The 26,013-nt window shown below is 43.7% G+C and overlaps 1 protein-coding gene across 1 annotated transcript in view; it reads left to right on the forward strand.

The window, feature by feature from the left end:
- The window catches only part of DCC (DCC netrin 1 receptor), a 611,994-nt gene that overhangs the window by 329,768 nt on the left and 256,213 nt on the right, over positions 1-26,013 (forward strand). Inside the window, exon 5 of the mRNA XM_083151819.1 lies at positions 3,655-3,791. Within this exon, the coding sequence (XP_083007945.1) occupies positions 3,655-3,791 (137 nt within the window). The remainder of the gene's footprint in view (positions 1-3,654; positions 3,792-26,013) is intronic.

Raw genomic sequence — 26,013 nt, forward strand, 5'->3', positions numbered from 1 at the left:
CTGAACGCGGGAAGGGGTGGGCCAGCGCGAATGGGATTGTCATAAGTAATATTTGATTTATGATTTGCCCTTCCGTACACTGCTCTGGGGCCCCTATGATTGTGGGCCCCCCGGGCAGTAGCCCACGTGGGAAAGATGTCCCTGTCCCTATGCCACAAGTGTGATACTTTTACCGGCAGTATATGATTAACCAAGGAATCACAAGAGGAGATGATGCAGGGTGAAGTCCAGGATTTGTAGTCCTCATACGGCGAATGGTGCTGGTAATGGCTGCAGGCTCCTTATATCCTTATGGGTTTTGATCCACAAATAATGGCCTAACCTGTTCTCAAGATCTACCAACAGTTCATGTATCTCAGGCCACCAGTGGATCTATAGTAGGACTGACTACAGCTGTGCACCAGCTAGGGGATTTGGGACATGTGACAATTAGTAATGACTACAGCTGTGCACCAGCTAGGGGATTTAGGACATGTGACAGTTAGTAATGACTACAGCTATGCACCAGCTAGGTGATTTGGGACATGGGACAGTTATTAATGACTACAGCTGTGCACCAACCCGGTGATTTGGGACATGGGACAGTTAGTAATGACTACAGCTGTGCACCAGCTAGGTGATTTGGGACATGGGACAGTTAGTAATGACTACAGCTGTGCACCAACCCGGTGATTTGGGACATGGGACAGTTAGTAATGACTACAGCTGTGCACCAGCTAGGGGATTTGGGACATGTGACAATTAGTAATGACTACAGCTGTGCAACAGCTAGGGGATTTGGGACATGTGACAGTTAGTAATGAATACAGCTATGCACCAGCTAGGTGATTTGGGACATGGGACAGTTAGTAATGACTACAGCTGTGCACCAGCTAGGTGATTTGGGTCATGTGACAGTAATGACTACAGCTGTGCACCAACCCGGTGATTTGGGACATGGGACAGTTAGTAATGACTACAGCTGTGCACCAACCCGGTGATTTGGGACATGGGACAGTTAGTAATGACTACAGCTGTGCACCAGCTAGGTGATTTGGGTCATGTGACAGTAATGACTACAGCTGTGCACCAGCTAGGTGATTTGGGACATGTGACAGTTAGTAATGACTACAGCTGTGCACCAGTTAGGTGATTTGGGACATGTGACAGTTAGTAATGACTACAGCTGTGCACCAGCTAGGTGATTTGGGTCATGTGACAGTAATGACTACAGCTGTGCACCAGCTAGGTGATTTGGGACATGTGACAGTTAGTAATGACTACAACTGTGCACCAGCTAGGTGATTTGGGTCATGTGACAGTAATGACTACAGCTGTGCACCAGCTAGGTGATCTGGGATATGTGACAGTTATGCTGCTTTCACGTTGCCTAAACGTTTAAGACCCTGTATTTTGAAACGGTATTTAAAATGGGTCTGAGCCACTAAACCCCTTTCACATTGCAGGCGAAAACTGTTTTAAATAGCATGTAATACCACTGACACATTCAACCCTTTTAACCCCCAAGCAACACGTTTCAAGCCATAGAAATAGAGCCGTTCACACTGCCCAAAAATGGTTTTGAAACGTGTAGGACACTGCTTTTTAACCTAGTAATGACTACAGCTGTGCACCAGCTAGGTGATCTGGGACATGTGACAGTTAGTAATGACTACAGCTGTGCACCAACCCGGTGATCTGGGACATGTGGCAGTTAGTAATGACTACAGCTGTGCACCAGCTAGATGATCTGGGACATGTGACAATAATGACTACAGCTGTGCACCAGCTAGGTGATCTGGGTCATGCAGCAGTTAGTAATGACTACAGCTGTGCACCAGCTAGGTGATATCGGAAATGTGACAGTTAGTAATGACTACAGCTGTGCACCAGCTAGGTGATATGGGAAATGTGACAGTTCGTAATGACTACAGCTGTGCACCAGCTAGGTGATCTGGGACATGTGACAGTTAGTAATGACTACAGCTGTGAACCAGCAAGGTGATCTGGGACATGTGACAGTTAGTAATGACTACAGCTGTGCACCAGCTAGGTGATCTGGAAAACATGGACCGTTGGTAGATCTCGAGGACCGGTTTGGCCAGCCCTGGACTACCATAAGCACATATGGACTTTTCTGTATACATATACATATCTGTGCTAAACAGCATTACTCCCATTAATAAATGCTGTGTATAAATGCTAATGACTTTTTTGTTATTTTTATGTATTTGTTCACCTCCGTTGAGCTTGACTGTGAACAAGCACTTGTTTCCTCATTGTGCTGTAATATACATTTTCGCTATGAGGTGTCCGATTGCCTACATATTATTTTTCAATCAATACGGAGCCAAGGAAAATGCAGCTCTCAGATGTAATGACAGCATTGTGGAGAGTGCGAGAGATAACATGTCACAGCTGCAACCCGAAATATCATTAATTCTGATTGTTCCACTGGAACAGGCGGTCGTTGTCTTTATCCCCGGAGAAGCATCATACACCTCACTGGCTGTGGAGTGGGAAATTATAGGACTGTGAGGCTAAACAGGGATTGCAAACAACAGCATAGACCCATCGAATAAACACAATCATATATCAAAAAAACACCCGAGTGTGATTTAAACACATAAAATAACTGGGTAGAGTAAAACATCAGCTGACCGATGTTGCTTCTGTCCCTCCAATATGATTGTAATCAACGGAGACTTAGAACTTTTATGTTTTTTTTTATTTTCTGGAATGTTATTGTCTTATTGCGTCCTAGTATTGAGTTACTGAATGAATCACAGTCGTCAGATGTTACCAAGCAACATATAATAATGGTTTGTGCAGTACAGAATCAATTTTAGTATCAAGCACATATAGAAAACTATACCTTATATACCTAAATATATATACCCCCCCCCCCAACAATTCAGGTTTTAAGGATATCCATCTTTAAGCCAGGGTTGCCAACCCTCCCGGAATGGCCGGGAAGATCCCGAAAATCGGGTCCCCCTCCCATCCCCCCGGAAAGGGGGGCATCCCTCCCAGATTCCGGCTGTCCCCTTCCCCCCTCATGTACCTTGTGGTGGCCGTAGCGTTAAATTGCCGTGATCGCGGCATTTCGGCAGAAGGGGGCGGGGCTAAATATGGAAATCACACATATTTAGCCCCGCCCCCTCATCGGAGACCCGCGTATTGCGCTATTTGCATTACTGGGGGCAGGGACTGATGATGTCTCCATCAGGCCCCGCCCCCAGAAGTGATGTAGACAGTCTCCTCTCCGGGGTTCAAAAGGTCAACATGATTTTTTTTTCAAAAAGTTTGTAACCTTTTTGGACTTTTTCCATACTTCCCCATCCATGTCAGCATAGAGGTACGCATTACACTAACTTAGGGGCCATATCGGCAGGTGTCGACATTGACATCGACACCCAAAAACTGTGAAAAACTCCAACTGACTATTTTTGAATGTTGATCTTTTTGATTGTTGACCTTTTGACCATGTCAACCTTTTGCTATCGAACGGAAACATCGGGTAGCAAAACGGTTTCTTCGATAGTTGCGGCTGTTTAAAACAAAAATTTTATGGTAGGCCGCTAAGATAATGCTGATAAGTTCTCTATACCCCCAAATTATCACTGGGAAACCCCATTTCTTCCTCCATAATTTTTAATTTCCTTCATTTTCAAGGACAATGAAATATTCCTTGCTGGGGGGCAGCAATCTGCTGATTACGAATGTAACGGATAATTATGCCGGGACGTATACCTGCGTGGTCACCTACAAAAACGAAAACAGCAGCGCCTCAGCGGAACTGAGCGTCTCGGGTAAGTGCTGCAGGGTGACTGTAACGCCCGTTTTATTATTGTGTCATAATGAGATGCGTCAGACCTGTTCATATAGATAAAATAAAGCTCTTATCCACCAATCAGATTCTAGCTAAGACAGTTGGGGAAATTATAACAAGAAGCTGGTTGCTATGAGCAACTTCTCAGGTGGTGTAATGATTAGTATAACAGCACTGAGATCTGGGTTCGATTCCCGCCACAGCCATGTTCAGAGCTTGCGGTGTGTAAAGTGGTCTTCTATTGGTCGACATGATTATGGTTGACACGAGTTTTTAACTTTTTTTTCCCTTCATTTCCTAAACTTTTTACCAACTGAGTGGACTACAATTGGGATTGGTAGAGTTAAAGGACACCAATTGGGGGTCCATGTCCTACAAGATAAAAAAATGTACACCCCAAAAATCTTAAAAAATGCATGTCGACCGCTTCATGTGTCGACCATTTTCATGTCGACTGTTTACTTGTGTCAACCTTTTTTCCATGTTGATCTCTTGCATTTCAACCCTGTGGGGTTGAACCGAACCCAACAAAATTAAGCCTAGTACAGTATGTTATCATGTTCATATACAGGGCAGACTAGATGGGCCAAGTGGTTCTTATCTGCCATCACATTCAATGGGGATTATTCTGGTTCACTCCGTCTGGCAAATTCCTTATGATATGGACAAAACCATGTGCACTGCAGGTGGGGTAGATGTAACTTGTGCAGAGAGAGTTAGATTTGGTGGGGTTTTACTTCAAAGGGCGGGATGTACTAAAGGGAAAATGCGGTAAAACCCCCGTTTTACCGCATTTTCCTATGTATCATCACCGGTTCGCCCCGTTTTTGCAAGGCTGGGTATCGCCACCCAGAGGGTGGCGATACCCTATAGAGGCCTATGGGCTTCTTTCGCCGTATGCCGTCCGCGCGCCGCCCCCCCCCCCCTCCCCCCCTTCTTTAACCTCCTTCTCCCCCTGGTGTGACAGCCGGGAGGACATCCGGCTTCAGGGGGGAGGAGGAGACGCAGGGGGACGCTGGCAGCCGCCGGGAGGTGACGGAGACCCCCGCAGACCACATCACAGGTATAGCGGGGGTCTCCGTTACCGCAGCCCGATGCTGGCCGCATATGTTAGTACATATGCGGTAGCATCGCGGCGGCTGCCGTGCGAAGGGCGGTGATGTATGTTGATACATCCCGCCCAAAGTGAGATCTATATTAAAGTGTAAAAATAATGCAGTCCGTATTTACCCTGCAAAGAAACAAAATAACTCACCCAAATTTAATTCTCTCCTGGGCACATGTTACATCTGCCCCACCTGTAGTGCCTATGGTTTTGTCCATCTAAGAAGGAATTTGCCAGAAGGAGTGAACCAGAATAACCCCCTATGTATCAATGTTTGTCCACTTGCCTCCTTTAGAAGGTTTGATGTCTGCTGGGTTGAACTGTTACCAGCTAGTCTGGAGGTATACGATTCCAGTGGCAAACGCAGGATTTTTAGAGGGGGTTTTTCAAATGTAATCCAAAATCTTCCACTCTGCAGTGCATGGGAGTAAGTATGGATGTCTGGGGGGGAGTGGTAACAGCCCTGAAAATTGGTATCTTTATACACTGGATACTGTATGGAATACAGTATTAATATTTAACAGTACATATGGTTTATAGTATAGGCTGTTTCAAACATTTAAATAAGATAAGTGGTCAAGAAAAGGTCAAACCTATCATAATCAACACAGAAACATAATAGACCCAATACTGCAAGCTCCAAGCTCACAATCTCCCACTTGGTAAGGCTTCTGTCTCTTCCTCCTGGCAGCTGCTCTCTGGTCCATTGTGATGTTTGAGGGCTCAGATCCACACATACAGTAAATGTGGTAGAAGAAGCTGGTACACTGGGCATGTGCACTAGCCCTGCTCTGTCCCTTACACTGCATGATGTGGTGGCAGCTGTATTGACCATATTATAAACCAGTGCTATTGTTGTCATAATTTAAGGCGCTTTCCAAAAGGAAGGGGGTTTCCGGGCAAACAGAAACCCCCCCTGCGTCTGTCTATGTGTTCTTAAGCTATATATAGTATAACTTGTCTGTGGAGAATTATTACAAGCTTCTCAGCAATAAATGGAGCAATGGGTCCGTGTTCAGCTGTATACTGCATTGAATTACAGTAGATGCATATTGTAGCTTAAAGGATAACACAGACTAACTGTGAAGATAATGTATAGAAAGTAACAAGGTTGTGTCTTAGAAGACGGGTGCTTCACTCCTTCACCCTCCTGCCCTTATCACTCCAGTTGTGTCCTGTAGGGATCTCTGGTACAAACATTATTTCTCCATAACTTTTGACCTTCTTCCCTGAGCAGAAACAACGATTGATTGTAACAACTGTCAATCAACCATTGTATTAAACTGGTATTGATACAGTATGTGCAGATACCTTCTGGGACTAGAATTCGAAACGTAGTGTTCAGTGAATTATAAATATAAGATACAGATACTGAGTGTATTACAGTCCACGGCGTGCATCGCTATTGGTAGAATGATACCATGACAAACAATCATTTATTCATTTATTTACACAATGAAATAGTGCTGAAATGCTGTGTGTGCAGGCGGTGATACTGCAGTGATATATGGGCACACACCAGCAGAACAGGGATGGACCTAAGCTATGAATAGCCCAGTTACTTAACCAGTGGTGATGGTTTATTGCTAGATATTGTAGTATAAACATCCGTACTCACTGTTACATGCACACTGCTGATGTATAGGAGCTTGAGCATCAGGGACAGATGCTGAATTCCTCGAGGGAGTTCCTCTATGTGTGTGTGTGTGTGTGTATAAATATATTACATAGACCATATACATACATACAAAAACATGCAAACACATAGAAACACTCGCACACACTTACAGTACGTTACATGCAAAAACTCCCATTTACTTTTAAAGATCGATGGAATAGTTGGGGGCATGGGCAAGGCAGATTTCAATCATTAGGCCACACCCCCAAGTCAAAATGCCACGATTGGCGGGTCTGTGGGTAGAAGATGAAGCCAAAATGATTTATTTATGTTAGAATGGGCTATGGGCCTGATTCAGACCTGATCGCTGGGCTCGGTGTAGATCTCGGCCCTGTGCAGGCTGGGAATATGTTCACAGTCATGCAAACACGGGGAAATCCATTCGCAATAACTCAACTCCTTCCCAATGGCTAAGTGCCACCTGCGTTTTCCTGGGCACTCCCAGAAAGGGATGGGTTGCCTCCCACAAACGGCCAACAGCTGTCAATCATCTTGTGAGTGGCCACACCAAGGGAACCCAACGCATGCACACTGTGTACCATACGCATGTGTCACAATGCAGTGGCATACTCCCAAGAACAGAGATCCCCAGCTCCAAACATTGTAAAAAGCAAGAGAGAAGGCAGAAAACTGGGGGAGTGTGCCGATGTATGGATGCCCGAGGCTCACAAGCTAGCCCTGTGGGGATGTACAGTATATAGTAGGTTTTTACTTTACCACTACTGAATCTCTCATCTGGAATTTACTACCACCAACCTAGCAGTATATAGATTTATCAAAGCTTGGACAGAGAGAAAGTGGAGAGAGATAAATCAGCAACCAATCTGTCAACACAGCATGTAACAACTCTCCCTTAGGGACAAAGCCATTTTGCTTTAAATTACTCCCCCCCCCCCGCCTGGAGCCCCCCCCCCCCCCCCCCCCCCCCCCCGGAGCTCCACCCCAAATCTGACCCCTCCATTAACATGGACCACAGCAGATCCCTCCAATTATAACAACACTCCAATGCCATGTTTATCACAATTAAACTAAAGTATTCATGCTTCAAATTTGGTGGCAGAAGTGGGGATGAGTGAGATGATATTTACATAGTAGTTTAGGCTACGTACGTCCATCAATCTGAACCTTTGGTTAGAGTGTCTGGTCTGTTTGCTACATCTATATATATATATATATATATATATATATATATATTCGGAGGTCGGTCGGCACTCTGGTTGTCTTGCTGCAAAGGACCGCGTTGCCTTCCCAATGTAGCATGTGTACAAGAGCAAAGAAAGGACGGGCGGCACTCACGGGTTTAAATCCAAAAAGCAAACTTTAGTGCAGGTGTCACAAAGAACCGACGTTTCGAGGCTTCTGTGCCTCTTTTGGTGTGAAAAAGAGGCACAGAAGCCTTGAAACGTCGGTGCTCTTGTGTATATATATATATATATATATATATATATATATATATATATATATATTGAGTATTTTGATTTCATTTCGGAGAATTTATGATTGTACCCCTGGATGTTTTTTAACCAATAAATGCATGTCCAACCTTATTTTGAATGTATTTATTGTGTCTTCCCACATCACCTCTCCATAATGTAATTGCCCTGACCGTAAAATAGTTTTCCTTCTGAGGGTACGAAGTCTTTTCTCCTTTAGTCTAAACGCATGCCCACGTGTCCTAGAGACTTTCCTTAAAGCAAAATGTGTACCTGACAGTTATTATTATTAAGGCGCCACAAGTCTTAGGCAGCGCCGTACAAAGGAACAGTACAGGGAGACAAAACTTGGCATAACATTGAATAAATAACAAAAATAGAGTTCAAATAAAGAGCGCCACAGTTCAATACACATCACAGCTTACATATAAATAGTGAGGACGTGATCAACATACAACTAGAGGCTTGAGGCCAATGATGGAGAGGAGTATGCGGACAAAGATGGTCACTGAGTGTTGGAGTATAGGAGAGCTGCGAGTGACATGTGAAGAGAAGAGGGCTTTAACAACCGGAGGGAAGAGGGCAGCTTGTTATATGCGTGCCCCCCCCCCCCCCAAATCCAGCCTATGATGTGTGACTTTTCATAACCTTTTCTAGTTGACTTGCACATTTCTGAGAGCGCTTTCCAGTGACAAAGCGCATTACCTTCAATCATATTTAATTTCACACAACATAATACAGCTGTATCTCCATGCCAGCTTTTCTTTAACAATTATGTAAGATGACTGTTTTAGACAGCTATTATTTGTTTACGCTCACAAAGAAAAGAATAGACGGTTAAGTGCCTGAGAGATCCTATTGTTAGCGAGATGCAGAGATACGCGGACTGCGCTGGAACCACACAAAAGCCGATGGATAAAACGGAATGTGCCACATCAATTTTCTGTAAACATAAATATATAAAAATGGCCTCAAAGGAATTATATTTTCCGATATCCTTTGTTCCGGAATACAATTCAAAAATCAGCAAACAATAAAACTCAGCCTCACCCTGTAATTTAACAGCAAAATACATAATTCTTGCTACGATGTTGTTCCTCTGCTTTGCAAATCTGAAAAAAAAAAAAAGAAAACTTTTTCTATACTGTTATATTTTATTGTTCGTAGGAAACAGAATACGCCAAGGAGAAAGTAAATGTACGGTCCGCTCAGTTCCTAGTTGTTGGTGTCTGGGAGCTGTTTAAATGGCGCAAGATCTGAGTGCGTTCTGAATTGCGTGAAGCTTCAGAATCAGGCCCTCCTGGCAGGGCTGTCTTAAGTGGGGGACTGCAGGGACTGGAACCCCAGGATCAGACATAGAGGGGGGCCACCCTTGGTTCCTACTTGGAGAGCTGCACCCGTCTGTGTGGGCATGGATCACTAGGTCAACAGCTTCTCGGTTGACAGTTATTAGGTCGACATGGAAATGGATAGCAACAGAAGGTGGAGCGCTATAAAATGGATCAATCGGTTAATTTTAAAAGCAATGCACAATATTTATTACTAAAAATCCTCAAATTAATAGGGTATAAAAATAAGACATAGTTTTACATATATTAAGATACGTGATACTCAATAAGATATATGGGAATGAAGGTTGTATACTTATTGGTATGGAGTCCCGTTTGATGTCCTTTTTAAGAGCTCTTTGATGGTTAGAAATGCTCAATTTCCCCTGGGTGGATCCATACCGGGAGTCCATATATTTTGCAGGATTAATAGAATAACGCTGGAGGAAATAAGCTGTCCCCAAATGGAGGGGTGTCCTCAACGATGTTGCAATATTTGTAATCCACAGTGAGCAGGTGGTGGTATCCCAAAGTAGTTAGAAGGTGACGGGACTTTTTCAGCTTAGTGCCCAGGAGTAGCAGATTTGGAGTCAGTTTCAAACGGGAAGTTTGAAACTGACATCTGCTACCCCTGGGCACTAAGATGAAAAAGTCCCGTCACCTTCTAACATCAAACGGGACTCCATACCAATAAGTATACAACCTTCATTCCTATATATCTTATTGAGTATCATGTATCTTAATATACATAAAACTACTAATTGTCTTATTTTGATACCCTATTAATTTGAGTATTTTTACTAATAAATATTGTGCATTGCTTTTAAAATTAACCGATTGATCCATTTTATAGCGCTCCGCCTTCTGTTGCCATCTGTAGCTTTGTTAGGGGTTTGACACCCCCCAGTAGGAGCAGCTTGACACAACACCCTATTAGGCGCCCGTTTACCTTTGGCCGTGAGGCTAAAAGTTAATCACCCCTTTACACAACATGGAAATGGTCGACTTGTTAAAAGGTTGATGTGAATTTTTTAAATTTATGGTGTCTATGTCGACATCTGTCTACACAAGTGTTTTTCAACCACTGTGCCACGGCACACTATCGTGCTTTGAGCTGTTCTCAAGTACGCCACCAGAGCTAGAGTCCAGACTAGTTTACAGACACCACCACCAGTTCAGCTGTTATTCACTGATCTCATGTGAAGGCCAAAGTATTTTTTTTTTGTTAACTGTGGGGACCAGTGTGATTTTTCATATGGGGATCAATGTTTTTTTTATGGCGGCCATTGTGTTTTTCCCTGTGGGGGTCTGAAGGTGTGCCTTGGCAATTTTTTAAATCTTGTTTGGTGTGCTGCATGTTGAAAAAGGTAGAAAATCAATGGTCTACACCAGGCATGTCCTAAGTTGGCCCTCCAGATGTTGTGAAACTGCACATCCCAGCATGCTTTGCAATAGTTTTAGCATTCTCTAATAGCAAAACTATTGCAAAGCATGCTGGGATGTGTATTTTCACAACATCTGGAGGGCCAACGTAGGACATGCCTGGTCTACACCGACCCCCAATTAGTGTAACTTGTACCCTTGCTCAGCATACTTTACCGTTCTCAATTGTAGTCCACGTGGATCGCAAAGAATGAACAAGTTTTCTGAATTTAAAAAATTGTGAAAAACTTATTAGACCTTTACATGTGTTGACCATTGCCATGTCAACCTATTGCTTATGCCGACCGTTTGTCAACATCAACCAATAATGGTGGACCTATTGACGGTGGACCTAACAAACCAGAACCAACAACAGTGGGCTGAAGTGCGGGGAGGACTTTTCAAAACAGCGCCCTGTTTCCTGCAGGTCGGCAACATTTGTGATGTCAGAACATGTTGAATCTTTATTCAGGCAGGGGATGTCCTTTCTATGTTGGCAGACCCAAGCCCAACAATGTGTAACAGCAGCCCAGCCTCCCAGTACATGTAACAGACCTAACACATTCGCAGGCCCGCCGGTAGCTGCCGTCAGCAAACAGAATCATTTGATTTGTCCCATTTATAGAGCTGGTGTTTGATGAACAGAGGCTAGCTGCGGCTGCATCTTATAAATTGGCGATATAAGTGGTCCTGTGGGGAGAAGAAGACTTCTGTTATATTAAACATGCCTCTGTCCATTAGCATGGCATTGACTGTAATAATACTGAATCATACATTGCCCCATAAGTGCTTTGTAATGATGCAGGTATTAGCGGGAAGCGCGGCTGGGTTCTACTCTCCCAGCTGTTAGCAGAGGGAATGCACCAGTAGCTCTGAGTTATGGAGATGTATCAGCACAGCAGCACAGAGGAGACCTGCGGGGTCTGAGAGCTGGAGGTCAGATCAATGAGTGTCTGCTGATGCAGCAAGGTGAGATGGCACTCGGGGGACCCAAGGCCGTAAATTAGGCAAGTTCCCGGAAAATGTAATTTATGTTTTTTTAAGAACCCACAGAAAGACTGATGTTCTGCCTGGGTGTAAAGAAAGAAAGTGCAATCTGAATATATTATAGTGTCAACCTATGAGACTATAATATATCTATATCAGATGGGAAAAAAAATGTTTAAATATAACCTTTTTTTTTTTGCATTACTGTTTTTGTGGAAAAAAATGTAATCCAGTTTGATATAATTATAATGTGAAACATTGCTTTGTATTAGAACCCTTGATCAACCATGTTTTAATGCTTTCTAACATAACAATCCAAAGTTATTTATTTATTAGCAGTTTCTTATATAGCGCACACATATTCCGCAGCGCTTTACAGAGAATATTTGAACATTCACATCAGTCCCTGCCTCAGTGGAGCTTACAATCTATATTCCCTACCACATGTACATGCACACACAGACATTCTAGGGTTAATTTGTTGGGAGCCAATTAGCCTACCAGTATATTTTTGGATTGTGGTAGGAAAACGGAGTACCCAGAGTATACCGACGCAAGTACAGGGAGAATATACAAACACAGTTAGGGCCATGGAGGGAATCGAACCCATGACCTCAGCACTGTGAGGCAGTAATGTTAACCATTACACCATCCGTACTGTATCCACATTTCTTGCACATGGCTCTACATCCTTTTCATCTCTCATTTTTTTATCTCGTCAAAAGAGATCCAAACTAAGTGTTCCTCTGTGTATTGCCTTTTTAATGTGTTGGTATTGTTTACTCTTTAAGATTGTGAGTTTTAACTGTGTTTTTTTTTTTCCTGATCTATGGGCCCTCCTACCTCTATGTCTGTTTGTTTCTACCCAGTTTGTTTAATCACTGTTGTTTCCAATTGTAAAGCGCAACTGAATATGCTGCGCTATATAAGAAACTGTAAAAAAAAAAAAAAAAAAAAATAATAATAATAATAATAATATGGGAATGTTGGGGGAGATGCTTGAAGCTAGGCAGATTTAGCACCTCTCTTACCTATATCTTTGTTGTGTGTGTGTGTGTGTGATTTCCTGCATTGGTTCAGTTTACAAGCAACAAAAATGTGGAATAATAACAGGGACTCCCTTACAATTTTTAAAGAAGTCACGGTGTTCCTGCAATCACAATGTATTAAACAAAAAAAATGTGTAAAAAAATTGGTTTAAACCAATGTTATAAATCAGTGTTGCCTACCCTCCTGGAATGGCCGGGAGGCTCCCCAAAATTGGGTCTGCCTCCCATCCCCGAAAAAGAGAATAAGTCCCCTGCATTGCCGCCAGCCTCCCATGACACCCACCCTCGATGTGTGTGTGTGTGGGGGGGGGGGCTGTCTGTGTGACAAATGATGCAAATCACGTAATTGTAGCAGTACCAACCACTGTGCAATGCCTGTAATACCGGCATTGCATCGCAGGGGTATGGCCACACAGGGGTATGGTCAGCGATCACACTGACCATGCCCCAAAACAACTCATCCATCCTGCCCCTTTTTCATCACACCAGCGGCCCCGCCCACCTGCGTCACGGAGCTGGCTGTCCTCTCCTGGAGAGGTAGGGGGGACTTTTGCTGTAGAGGTGTAATATATCCCATATCTTCATTACTGTGGGTGTAAGAAGTCACCCCAGAGGTCTGTAACCTGTATTAAAGACAAAGCCTACAGGCTTCTGTGCCTGGTCCCGTATAATGAGCTTAACCCTTTGAGTGCCGAGTGAATTTGTCAAAATAGGTGTAAAAATTGCAGAGCAAACTTTGTTATACATCATAACGGCCTGTAATGTTTATCTTATATAGGAAATCTAATCTTTGTTTACGCATTATTTATTTATATTTATATAACACATGTGAGAGACGCTGGGATTTTTAGCGGATATTTTGAACATCTCTCACAGAGATGTCGGCATTTAAAGGGTTAATATATACATTTCATTCAAAACAAATATAAGTGCTCATGTGCAGTTAGCCCAGCCTGGTCTAACACATAAGTAGAGTGATCACTTTGTCCTTCGGAAGCCAGGTTCCGGCAAGACTGTGTCCATAAACTGCTCCGATGTAACATGTGCTCTTGCCGCGATATGTGTCGCTAAAAAATGAATATTGTCGGGACACAAATACTAAATAAGCCCCATAGTAACGTAGCTATGAATGGAAACTTCTAGACATTGTTGGAGTGTGATAAAAATGCAGTGAACTTTTTGTAACAGTAAATGCGGTAACAGATGTTTTCACTGTTTCGGCCTCAGGTAGTAAATCAGTTTAACTCTCTCCTAAATTGTTAATGTCCTTGGTCCCCACGGAGAAAATCTGTTTACAGATCATTGGCTGGGAAAACAGCAGCCCCGTGTTCTCAGATATACATTCCGGTCTCCTATGTCCTACTGTGGTCTTAGAATATATTATACAGTATCACATACAGTTGCCCCGTATTATTTATTTTATTTATTTATTAAGAGTTTCTTATATAGCGCAGCATATTCCATTGGGCTTTACAAAGGGGCCAGTGATACAACAAACAAGGTATTTACAGACAGTCAAAATGATATAAGAGGGCCCTGCTCGCCATCTTACAATCTACAGGGAAATAGGCATTGATACATAGGGATGGATACTGTAGATAGTGTATTCTTTATTGCATCAATTCCACCAGAATGCAAGGTTCTATGACTGGTTCTGGAATTTGATAAGCTTGCCTGAAGAGATGAGTTTTTAGGGAACGCTTATAGGTTTGGAGACTGGAGGAGAGTCTTATTGTGCTTGGGAGGGCATTCCACAGAGTGGAAGCAGCCCGAAGAAAGTCCTGCAGTTGGGAATGTGAGCGAGTAATGAGGGTTGAATGAGAGACGCAGATCTTGGGAGGAGCGTAGAGGTCGTGTTGGATGATACTTTGAGATAAGAGAGGATATGTATGTTGGTGTAGTTTGGTTTATGGCTTTGTGTGTAAGTAATATAATTTTGTATTGAATATGGTAGCATACAGGCAACCAATGAAGTGACTGACAGAGTAGCTTTGCAGATGATGAACGTCTGGCTAGGAAGATTAGCCTCGTAGCTGCATTCATGATATACTGTAGTGGTGAGAGTCTGTATTGGGGAAGGCCAATAAGGAGACTATTGCAATAATCAATGCGTGTGATGATGAGAGCATGGATTAGAGCATACCTCCCAACTGTCCCTCTTATCGCGGGAATGTCCCGGTATTTTGGGACATTCCCGTGTCCCTTTTGCCGCCAGCAGTGTCCCCCGGTTGGGGCAGTTGGGAGTCCCCCCCCCTGTAGCCCGTGAATAGACGTTGAAATCACTGATTTCAAATTATGAATGGTTTATGGCCAATGGAGAATATGTTTGCCATCTAAGGGGGGGGGGGGGGGGGTAGATGGTTTTGACATCTGTACAACCAATGTTCTTTTTTTTCTAACTATACTGTAGATCCATCCCCATCACTCATGGAGCTCCACCCACAAGTTCTGATTGGCCCACGGGACAGTTAGTAAAACAGCATGGTCATCCATTAAATAGTTTGCAGCCTTTGATGGTTACTTGCCAGGTCACCACTAATGGCAACCATCAGTGGTAAACATAACGATGGCCATGGCTAGTGTGGGGGCGTGAGGGAGAAGAGGACGGCTCATGGTGTCTAATGCCCTTCTACAGCCCTGTAGTTAATATGCATTTACACTATGCAGATTGAAGTAATGTAATATCTCATCTGATAGAAGGTAAAGGTGGAATGGGGCCCAGATGAACACTGTAATAGTTTCCATTTTATCTTTATAATTTGGATTCCCCCCCTCAGCAGAGCTGCCTCCTGAACAAGTCCTGTTTATTACGATACCTCCTTTCTCTTTCATTCCAGCACAGACTGAAGGAGAAACACAACTATAAACTTAGTACGAAATCAGAATTCTACAACCGGAAGATTGGCGAAAGCATTTGATAGGCCCTAAGGCGTGAATTAATTATGAACTTAAATAAAATGTTTCTCACAGAGCCCGTGCTGAGCGCACAATGAACATAAAAGAGAATCAGGAACAGAGATATAATCCTATTGGCACTTGCTATACATTTACTACCAGAGCTATTAAGTGCGTTTAAATGATACGGGAATAACTGATGACTTCTGCCATTGAGGATCCTGTGCTGAATACACAGAGGAAGAGATTTTATTTATTCAATGTAACATTGCTTTCCCTATAAGCATTATATTTATTTTGTATGTTCTCTACTGTAGGTCAGGCGTGTCCAAACTATGGCCCTCGAGCCAATGTGAAACTACACATCCCAGCATGCCTTGCCATAGTTTTAGCACTCCCTAATAGCAAAACTGTGGCAAGGCATGATGGGACTTGTAGTTTTATAACAGCTGGAGGGCCATAGTTTGGACATGCATGCTTTATGGGTACAGTTACCTCTGGGGTCACTATTTGACTTGCCCATATGGGGCCCGATTCAGACCCACTCGCTGGGAGGGGACGCTATACACTGATACGTTGTCCATGTCGACTTGCGTGGAAATTCGGAACAAAAAAAGTCGACCTAATGCTGGTGTTGACCTTCCGGCCCTGACTACCGTAGCCATGTCGACTTATTTCAAGTGTCGACCGAAGCCCTGTCAACATTTAGTAGTCAACCTAATGTATGTCGACCTTCATACAGTCAACATTTTGATGCCTACCCTGTAAAAAGAGACAGTAAATGATAGAAGCTCATGTACCAGCAATGGTATGTTTCTGAGGGGTAGATGTATGAAGCAGTGATAAAAGGAGAAGTGAGCCAGAGTGGCCCATGGCAACCAATCAGCTGCTCTGTATAATTTTATGCAAATTATAGATGTTACTGCAGTGCTGATTGGTTGCCATGGGCCACTCCTCCTCTGGCTAACTTCTCCTCTCTTATCACCACTTCCTACATCTACCCCCGAGTCGCCAATGCACCAATAATAAATATAACCATGTACATTTAGCAAACATCAAATATACAGACATGGCCAATTGCTAATGGAAAGGAAAAATGGCACAGCGTGGGATGGCGCTGAGTGAGCGCTAATGGGATCGCAGGGTAAGACGTGCTGATGATATCGCTGCCTCAATATTACTTTGATGCAATAAAACAAGTGTTTACTGGAGATCTAAAATAGAATAGCATCGCCTATGGGAAGATAAGATGGATATAAATTAAGAGCCAAATTACATCTTAAGCTCCCCCGCTAAGAAAGCTTTTTCCGTCTATGCCTGAAGTGTAACTAGCACAAAGCAACAGCGGCTATTTTCTTTTAAGCTAAAACAATATTCATGAGAACGCAGCCTATCAAAGCAATTAAAGCTTCATCTAGGGCTAGGCGCTTCGCTCAAATGGACTGGAAACCCGTTATTCTCGGAGGATGTGAGATCTGGCCGTACGTTGCGCTCCACGAAAACTTGACTTGGCTCCAGATAACAAAGAGTTAAAGAGTTGATGCCTAGGTTTTGACCTGGGCTCTCCAAAGAGTCTTTCGTCGTAATAAGCTTAGACCTCCCAACCTGAGATCTAATCTTGTTTCCATTTGTCCTATAGTCTAATACAGGGGTGGCCAAACCGGTCTTCGAGATCTACCAACAGGACACATTTTCCAGAACACCCAGCTGGAGCACAGGTGCAATTATTACTAACTCCCATTCCTAACCTACACATTGTACAGATCCACAGGGAGCCTGGAAAACATGGACATTTGGTAGACCTTGAAGACCAGTTTGGCCACCACTGGTCTAATTTTATAATCTTGCTGTGTCCTAGTCTCTGGAAACAAGTTGTGCCCCAGTTGGAGCTGCAGGTCCAACCCTCAGATTCGTAGTTGGGCACTAATGCTATCTCAGATGCGCTCGCTGCGATAACTTGCTAATGACCCAGATGCTGACTTATGTTTAGGTCCACCACCTAGGTCCACTTAGGTCCACAAGCAGAAACATCGTATACACATCAGTTGACCGCCAGCCTCCTGAATGAGTCTGTGGCTTTCCTGACATCTTGAGGGCTCTACAGCTGCAAGTAAATCTGCAGAGGTTGATTTTGATACGCACACTGATCACAGCACAACTGCATCAACAATGTGTGTGTCCATCTATGAATCCGGCCCTGTGTTTCTAGCAATTGGAATCCCTTTTGTTTCACAACAGCCGGAGAGCTACAGGTTCAGGAAAAAAGGAAAAAATAGTCCGCGCTTCCACTTGAAGAACCTTACTCGAGGAAAAATAACCATTCATTATAGAAGATCACAAAAAGTAAATGACCATCATTCAGTCATTCCATCTACCCCAATAGGAAGCGCAGGGTGCCTATTTTCTCTTTTTTTTTCGGGAGAGCCACAGGTTGTCCAGGCCTGCTCTAGAACTTTGAGGTAACAAACTCTTCCCCGTCCAGTAGTGGAGAGATTAGTCCGTTGTGTGTGGTCCCTGAATTCAGATGTACATTAGAGTCTCTGTAACAACGATCGGTGTAGCTCTGATACAGTGCCACAATCTATCAGCAGCGCCGGCATTACAATCCGGTGAACTGGGTGAGGACGAGGCCAGCAGTTAGCATAGAGACCGGCCAAACAGCCACTACATGACAGATGAGCCACATTCATTTATTCCTGTCTAGCTTTTTAAATGAGGTTCTCCAGGGAGAGGAGCTGGCACACTGCCTCGTAACTTCAAAGAGTGTGTGACAGATAAGCCATCCAACATTTATGGAACAATCTTGGGGCAGCCGTGCATGGCTGCACTGCAGGTCTGAGCTGTACTGGTGACATTACCTGGATTGTTAACCTGTACGCAGCTGGCTGGCCAGCAACACAGAACTCTTCATTACAGAACAAAAAAAATTAAAAAGTAATTTCTTAATTAAATTGGCAGGTGTAGCCGAACTGTCCACTTGAAGCATTAAAAACCAGCCAAAGGATGAATCATTTTATGGCACTATTTTTTGTTTTATACATTAAAACTGCAATTATTTCCTGCACCAGTGCTGAGTCCATGCTGTATGTTAATCCTCAGAGGTCACTAGTGACAGCGATTTCCCCTCTTATTAGAGACTGATGCCATTGTAAGCGCAGTGCACTCACTAGTTTGTATAGTTGGTTGGCCTGTGATTGGATGGTGATGTCACACAGTGACCGCAGTGCATTCACACAGTCTGTATAGCTGGTCTGTGATTGGATAGTGATGTCAAACGGTAAGCGCAGTGCACTTACTAGTTTGTATAGTTGGTTGGCCTGTGATTGGATGGTGATGTCACACAGTGACCGCAGTGCATTCACACAGTCTGTATAGCTGGTCTGTGATTGGATAGTGATGTCAAACGGTAAGCGCAGTGCACTCACTAGTTTGTATAGTTGGTTGGCCTGTGATTGGAGGGTGATGTCACACAGTGAGCGCAGTGCATTCACACAGTCTGTATAGCTGGTCTGTGATTGGATAGTGATGTCACACGGTAAGCGCAGTGCACTCACTAGTTTGTATAGTTGGTTGGCCTGTGATTGGATGGTGATGTCACACAGTGAGCGCAGTGCATTCACATAGTCTGTATAGCTGGTCTGTGATTGGATAGTGATGTCACACGGTAAGTGCAGTGCACTCACTAGTTTTTATAGTTGGTTGGCCTGTGATTGGATGGTAATGTCACACAGTGAGTGCAGTGCATTCACACAGTCTGTATAGCTGGTCTGTGATTGGATAGTGATGTCACACGGTAAGCGCAGTGCACTCACTAGTTTGTATAGTTGGTTGGCCTGTGATTGGATGGTGATGTCACACAGTGAGTGCAGGGCATTCACACAGTCTGTATAGCTGGTCTGTGATTGGATAGTGATGTCACACGGTAAGCGCAGTGCACTCACTAGTTTGTATATCTGGTTGGCCTGTGATTGGAGGGTGATGTCACACAGTGACCGCAGTGCATTCACACAGTCTGTATAGCTGGTCTGTGATTGGATAGTGATGTCACACGGTAAGCGCAGTGCACTCACTAGTTTGTAGAGTTGGTTGGCCTGTGATTGGAGGGTGATGTCACACAGTGACCGCAGTGCATTCACACAGTCTGTATAGCTGGTCTGTGATTGGATAGTGATGTCACACGGTAAATGCAGTGCACTCACTAGTTTGTATAGTTGGTTGGCCTGTGATTGGATGGTGATGTCACACAGTGAGCGCAGTGCATTCACACAGTCTGTATAGCTGGTCTGTGATTGGATAGTGATGACACACAGTAAGCGGAGTGCAGTCACGCAGTCTGTATAGCTAGTTAGTCTGTGATTATCCATGACCTCTCCTTGTTGGGCAAGCACTTATGTCTGCCATGAATGGTTTTCTACCAATAATAGTTAGATGGAGACTATTCTTGGCAGACACCTCCATGAAGATTGCTAGCAGAGTACATTCACACAGCCTCCTGTATATTACATTGTATGTGCCGGGTTAGTGTGTGACTGGATGGTGTTAGTGTGTGACTGGATGGTGTTAGTGTGTGACTGGATGGTGCTAGTGTGTGACTGGATGGTGTTAGTGTGTGACTGGTTGGTGCTAGTGTGTGACTGGATGGTGTTAGTGTGTGACTGGATGGTGTTAGTGTGTGACTGGATGGTGCTAGTGTGTGACTGGATGGTGTTAGTGTGTGACTGGATGGTGTTAGTGTGTGACTGGATGGTGCTAGTGTGTGACTGGATGGTGTTAGTGTGTGACTCAATGGTGCTAGTGTGTGACTGGATGGTGTTAGTGTGTGACTGGATGGTGTTAGTGTGTGACTGGATGGTGTTAGTGTGTGACTGGATGGTGCAGGGGTCTATGAACTAAGCTTTGGAGAAAGATAAGCTTTGGAGAAAGATAAAGTCAACAGAGATAAAGTACCAGCCAATCAGCCCCTAACTGCCATGTTACAGGCTGAAGGGCAGATTTATTAAGCCTGGAGAAGTGATAAAGTGGCTGGGTATACGGTTATATGCAGCAGCCAATCAGACCCTAAATGTCATTTTTCAAACCAGCCTGTAACTTGATAGATAGGAGCCGATTGTCTGGTGCTTTATTACGTTCACCAGGCTTAATACATCTGTCCTTGAGTTTGAAAAATGACAGTTGGGGGCTGGTTGGTTGATACTTTATCTCTATCCAACTTACAGTACCTCTCTCTCCAAGGCCCTGTGTTATGTACCTTACCCAGTTCCAGGTGTAGTAGTCCTCCACCGTCCTACAACACCCATCATGCCTTGCCACCGTTTGCTATTAGGGGGTGCTAAAACTATGTCAAGGCATGCTGGGATGTGTAGTTTAACAATAGCTGGAGGGCTGCAGTTCTAACATGCCTGGCTTAGGAAATTAAATAATAGATGTGTACACATATTCTTAATGGTGGTGTACTTGTAATGGAAACTTTATCATCAAATGCTTTTTTGGGGGCATCTCGGCGGTCTATCAATTCCTGATAGCGACATAACTGATGGACCAGCTGACCCAGACCCCAAAGTGAATGCATTCAATGGAAAAATAAAGAACCCTCCTTTACAGCACTTGTGAGTGGTTCAAAGATAAAGATTTATCATTGGAAATATTGGAGACATGCAAATCAGTCTATCTTGTGCAGAAATTGATTTTGTGTGGGTCACTGGCTGCCTTTTGCCTCAGTGATGTCCAATCTTCTCTCCAATTCTAATTATCATTTTGTACCCGGTGAATATGACATTGTATGACATGGCGAGGTGCCGCAGCCAGCTTACTGATACACACAAAGCGGTCACGGTGGATTCTATTCCCATTATCACATAGAATCAGTGTGAGTGATGCGACGGGTGGGGGAAGGGAGCGAGGAAATGTGTTGGAGATCTGCTAGATGGATTGCTACTTAATGATATATTCCGCGGATGCAGCAAGAGCCTTGTCTGAGTTCTTTTTGTCCTCTCAATGAGAGAATTAATTTATTGCTGGAAGTGGAAATGATTTTTCCCCAGCAGCCTTTTCATGTCTTGCGGTTGAAAGTGTAATATATATATATATATATATATATATATATATATATATATATATATATATATATATATATATATATATTGTGGCAGGGATAGCATACTTCCACATGAAGGTAATGTCACTTGGGCAGCAAGTCCACCATCAGGCGCAATGACTTCCTGCCCTGGAGACACTTGTGCTGCTAATCAGCCCAACCCTGATCCCATCAGTTTTCCTGGTGCTGCTCTAAAACCTGGATCGGATCGGTCCAGGTTTTAGAGCAGCACCAAGAAAACTGACAGGCCGGGTGTGAGCTACAGTGTGAGCTACAGTAGGACCACTGGACCATTCTGAAGAGTTTGAGCTATGTTGTGATTACCTGCATGCTGCTTGCTGTAACTATACTTGCCTATGCTGATTTACCTGGTATGCTGTGACCGGGTCCAAAAATGTGTATGTGATTTTTTGTCACAATATATACACGCACATTGAAGAATAATAGCATTGCTGTCTAACATGGTGTTCACCATTCATGCACCATTTCCTAGCTGAAAATACACTTGCTGGGGAAATCTATTATTTTCAGATGCTCTCAAATATTAGTAATCTTATGTATCATTTTCTTTTACATTGTGGACTTACAAAGTTTTTATGTCGGTGCTGAGATTGCTGCTCCGCAGAGCTGGTATTGCAGCTGATTATAGGGCTGTTTACAGGAGAAATACATTTCCTTCTATGATGAGTTATTCTACAGTATCATCCGATATCTTCCGCTTTACGGCAGAGCTTTGGAGATCATTAGCTTTCAGATCTTTTTATCGTTGGGGGCAGTATGGCCCCTGAAAACGATCGTTTCTTATCAACGGGATTTTGGCGTCGGGATTTTGACTGCCGGGATTCCGACCGCCGGGATTCTAACTGCATACCCTCTATATCATCTTTATATTTTTATGTATGTATCTATATCTATTTATCTCTCCATCTAATGTCTATCAGTCTGTCTGTGTGTGTGTGTGCTCTATCATCTATCATTATTACAAATATATAGAAAGTTACATAATACTATTTACAAATATATAGGGTGCACATTATTTATTAATATGTATTTATATAGTGCCACATATTCTATTACGTTATAATAATAATAATTATTATTATTATTATTATTATTATTATTATTACAAATATCTGCAGGATACATTATAAATGTTTTATAAACATGTATCTCAAGACTTTCCTGTTTACTCAAGAGTTTCTGTAATTCCCTTAAGTATAGTTTATGAAAAACTTTTCTGTACTTTATTGTTCCAGTACTGTATTACATTCATTCTGTCAAGCGCCTTGAGTCCTATTGACGTAAGAGTGCTACTGTATAATATTATTATTATTATTATTATTATTATCTTAGTTGCAACACAAATGCCACAAAAGTACAATGTGCGAGTGCACTGAATACTGATCTATGTAGCTGCCTGGCGAAGTGATAAAGTGCCTGGTACTTTATAACCGACCAATAAGCTCCTTCCAGGCTGGGTTTGAAAATGACAGTTATAAGATGATTGGCTGCTGCATTATCATCAGCCACTTTATCACTTCACGGGGCTTAATATATCTGCCCCACAGTCACTAATCTGGGCAAAGCAACTGGGGTGTGAGTATGCCGCATGTGAATAATACACAAAATTCAGAATTTATGAAAGCATGGGAGTTGCTGTGTGGGTGTGGCCAGTAAATTGTGGGTGTGAGCAGTGCAGTGTGGGTGTGTCAGAGTCCTTACACGATCATCCCTAATTTGTCTCTAGTAGAATATGGCTGCTGGGGTTAGAGCAAACGACTAACCCCCCCCCCCCCTCCCCCAGCACAAATCTACCCCCTCTTCCTCCCAGCCGACATGCCCCCCTCCCCCTTCCTTTTTACAGCTCAGGAATCAGCCCCTCTGTTCATTTTTGTAATACAAACTTTTTATTTCCTTATTGATTTGCACGCTCGGCATCACCTGACGTGCGCCGGATAAATCCAAATGAATTGTGACAGCGTTTTGTTTTCTAAACTCCTTTAATATTTGTTGTATGAACTTCGCCACGGAAATGTCACAGCCGGCTGTCACTGCGTTTTATTTAACTTTATTGTGCAACATCCTAAACCAATTTACATGAGACACCTGCTGCATTCATTTCATAATAACAAATGTCACAGCTCAATTTAGGCGTTTTGGGGATGATTTAACTCACCCATCTGCATTATATCAACAGGGTTGTCATTATTACAGAAATTCAGGGATTTTTTTTGTAAAGGTCACCAGTCAGCTTTCCATCCCAGTTATACAGTCTACAATGAGATAAATAGTTTATGGCTTCTGAACTCGGTCTCAAGTCAAATATGACAAATGAACAGTCAATGAGATATGTACGTGGGTTTAAAACTGAGGAAAAAGAGATAATTGCTGTCAGACAGAATGACGGCGGCTCAATATCTCATTGCTCGGTAAAAGAATGTCAATAAATCCGCACCAATTTGTGTATAGATAACATGGGATTAATTTTAGTATAAAATATATTCACGGGTCTGTAGTCCAAAGGATTTAGGGGCCAATTAAATTTTGTTAGCAAAGCAAAAAAAAAGCGCACAACTGGGCGAAACCATGTTGCACCATACTTACCGACTTTTAACGTTGCCTCTCCGGGAGAAGCACGGAGAGGAGACCCAATGTAACACGTCACAAAGCCCCACTCCAATCCACTTAAACTCCACAATGTGCACGTGCGCTGAGAGGGGCGGAGCTAAAATGGCGCAAAATGACGCGATTCATGTCATTTTAGCCCCGCCCCCTCCCCACTGACCTGCAAATTCTGGAATTTATTTCCACGGGTCAGGGTGGAGCATAGGCGCCGAAACCGTGGGTGCTCTGGGGCCCGAGCACCCACGGAAGGTGAGGAGCACCCACGGGCCACGGCCGGAGCACACCATTGGGGATCCTGGCAGCGCCGCAGCGGGGTCCCAGCAGCCGTCAGCAGCAGGGGTCCATGCGGCAGATGGGAACTACCACTACTAGTTCCCATCTTCTGCAGGGACCCCCGCTGCTGACGGCATATCTGCTGCTGGGACCCCGCTGCGATGCTGCCAGGACCCCGTTGCGGAGCTGCCAGGACCCCCTGCCTACCTCCATCCAGGACTGGGGCGGAACCCTTGAGCACCCACGAGCACCCACCGGCAAAAACGTAAACCGGCGCCCCTGGGGTGGTGCGGGGGCTTTGGGGAGCATGCGGGAGACTTGCCCACCTTTCCGGGATGGCCGGGAGGTGGCCCCCGATTTTCAGGAACCTCCCAGCCATTTTAGGAGTGTAGGCAAGTATGTGTTGCACTGCATGTGGTGCAGATGTAACACGTGCAAAGAAATTTTTAATTTGGGTGGGTTATATTTTTGTTGTGCAGGGTAAATTCCATCTGTTTTATTTTTACACTATTTGAACGCACCCCACCCAAATCTAAGGGGTAAATTTACTAAGGTGGGAATTTTATTAAAGATGGGATGTTGCCCATAGCAACCAATTAGAGTCTACTTCTTATTTTTATCCTGGAGGCTCCTGAATTTCGTGTTTCCTTACAAATTGTGTCATTTTAGCCCTGCCCCCTCTGCATAGTCCTGCAAATAGCGGCATTTACTATAATGGGGGTGTGGCTTGATGATGCCGAGTTCCGTCCCTGACCCTCAAAGCACAGCTAAAAGTCTTAAATTAGTCCTTAGATCAGTTGCCACCACAATGTCCTTCACCAACTGTAGCCACACTTACTGTACCAACTTTTTGTAAACCCCCTCCAGGATGCCGTTGGTTAGATATAGTCTAGGGTTGTCTACGGATGGTTAATCCATTGGTGGTTTTGGACCATCGGAAATGGTTAACACAGTGGCGGATCCAGAGGTGGGGCTTCAGCACAGTCCAAAATACAAATAGGGGAGTCAAAGCAACTGCCACCAACTGCCCTTCCAAACTGACTCACTGGCAGTTGGGGCTGTTCCCTTATTTGAATTTTGTACTGTGCTGCAGTTCCTTCCTTGGAGCACTAACTGAATAAACCATTGATAGTCGCCAGTCGCTGATACGCAACGGCAACCCATCAGACCTTCATCTCTGATGAACAATCACCAATGGTTAAAATACAGTGTTTGGAATTGCTATTAGACGATCCACGCTTGCTAACCATGAATGGTGGATGGCCATCACTGGGACACAGCTAGCGATAGAATTAGGGTGAGATTGAGGTTAG

The sequence above is a fragment of the Crinia signifera genome, chromosome 1 (assembly GCF_055691185.1).
Source record: "Crinia signifera chromosome 1, ASM5569118v1, whole genome shotgun sequence".
Classification (NCBI taxonomy): domain Eukaryota; kingdom Metazoa; phylum Chordata; class Amphibia; order Anura; family Myobatrachidae; genus Crinia; species Crinia signifera.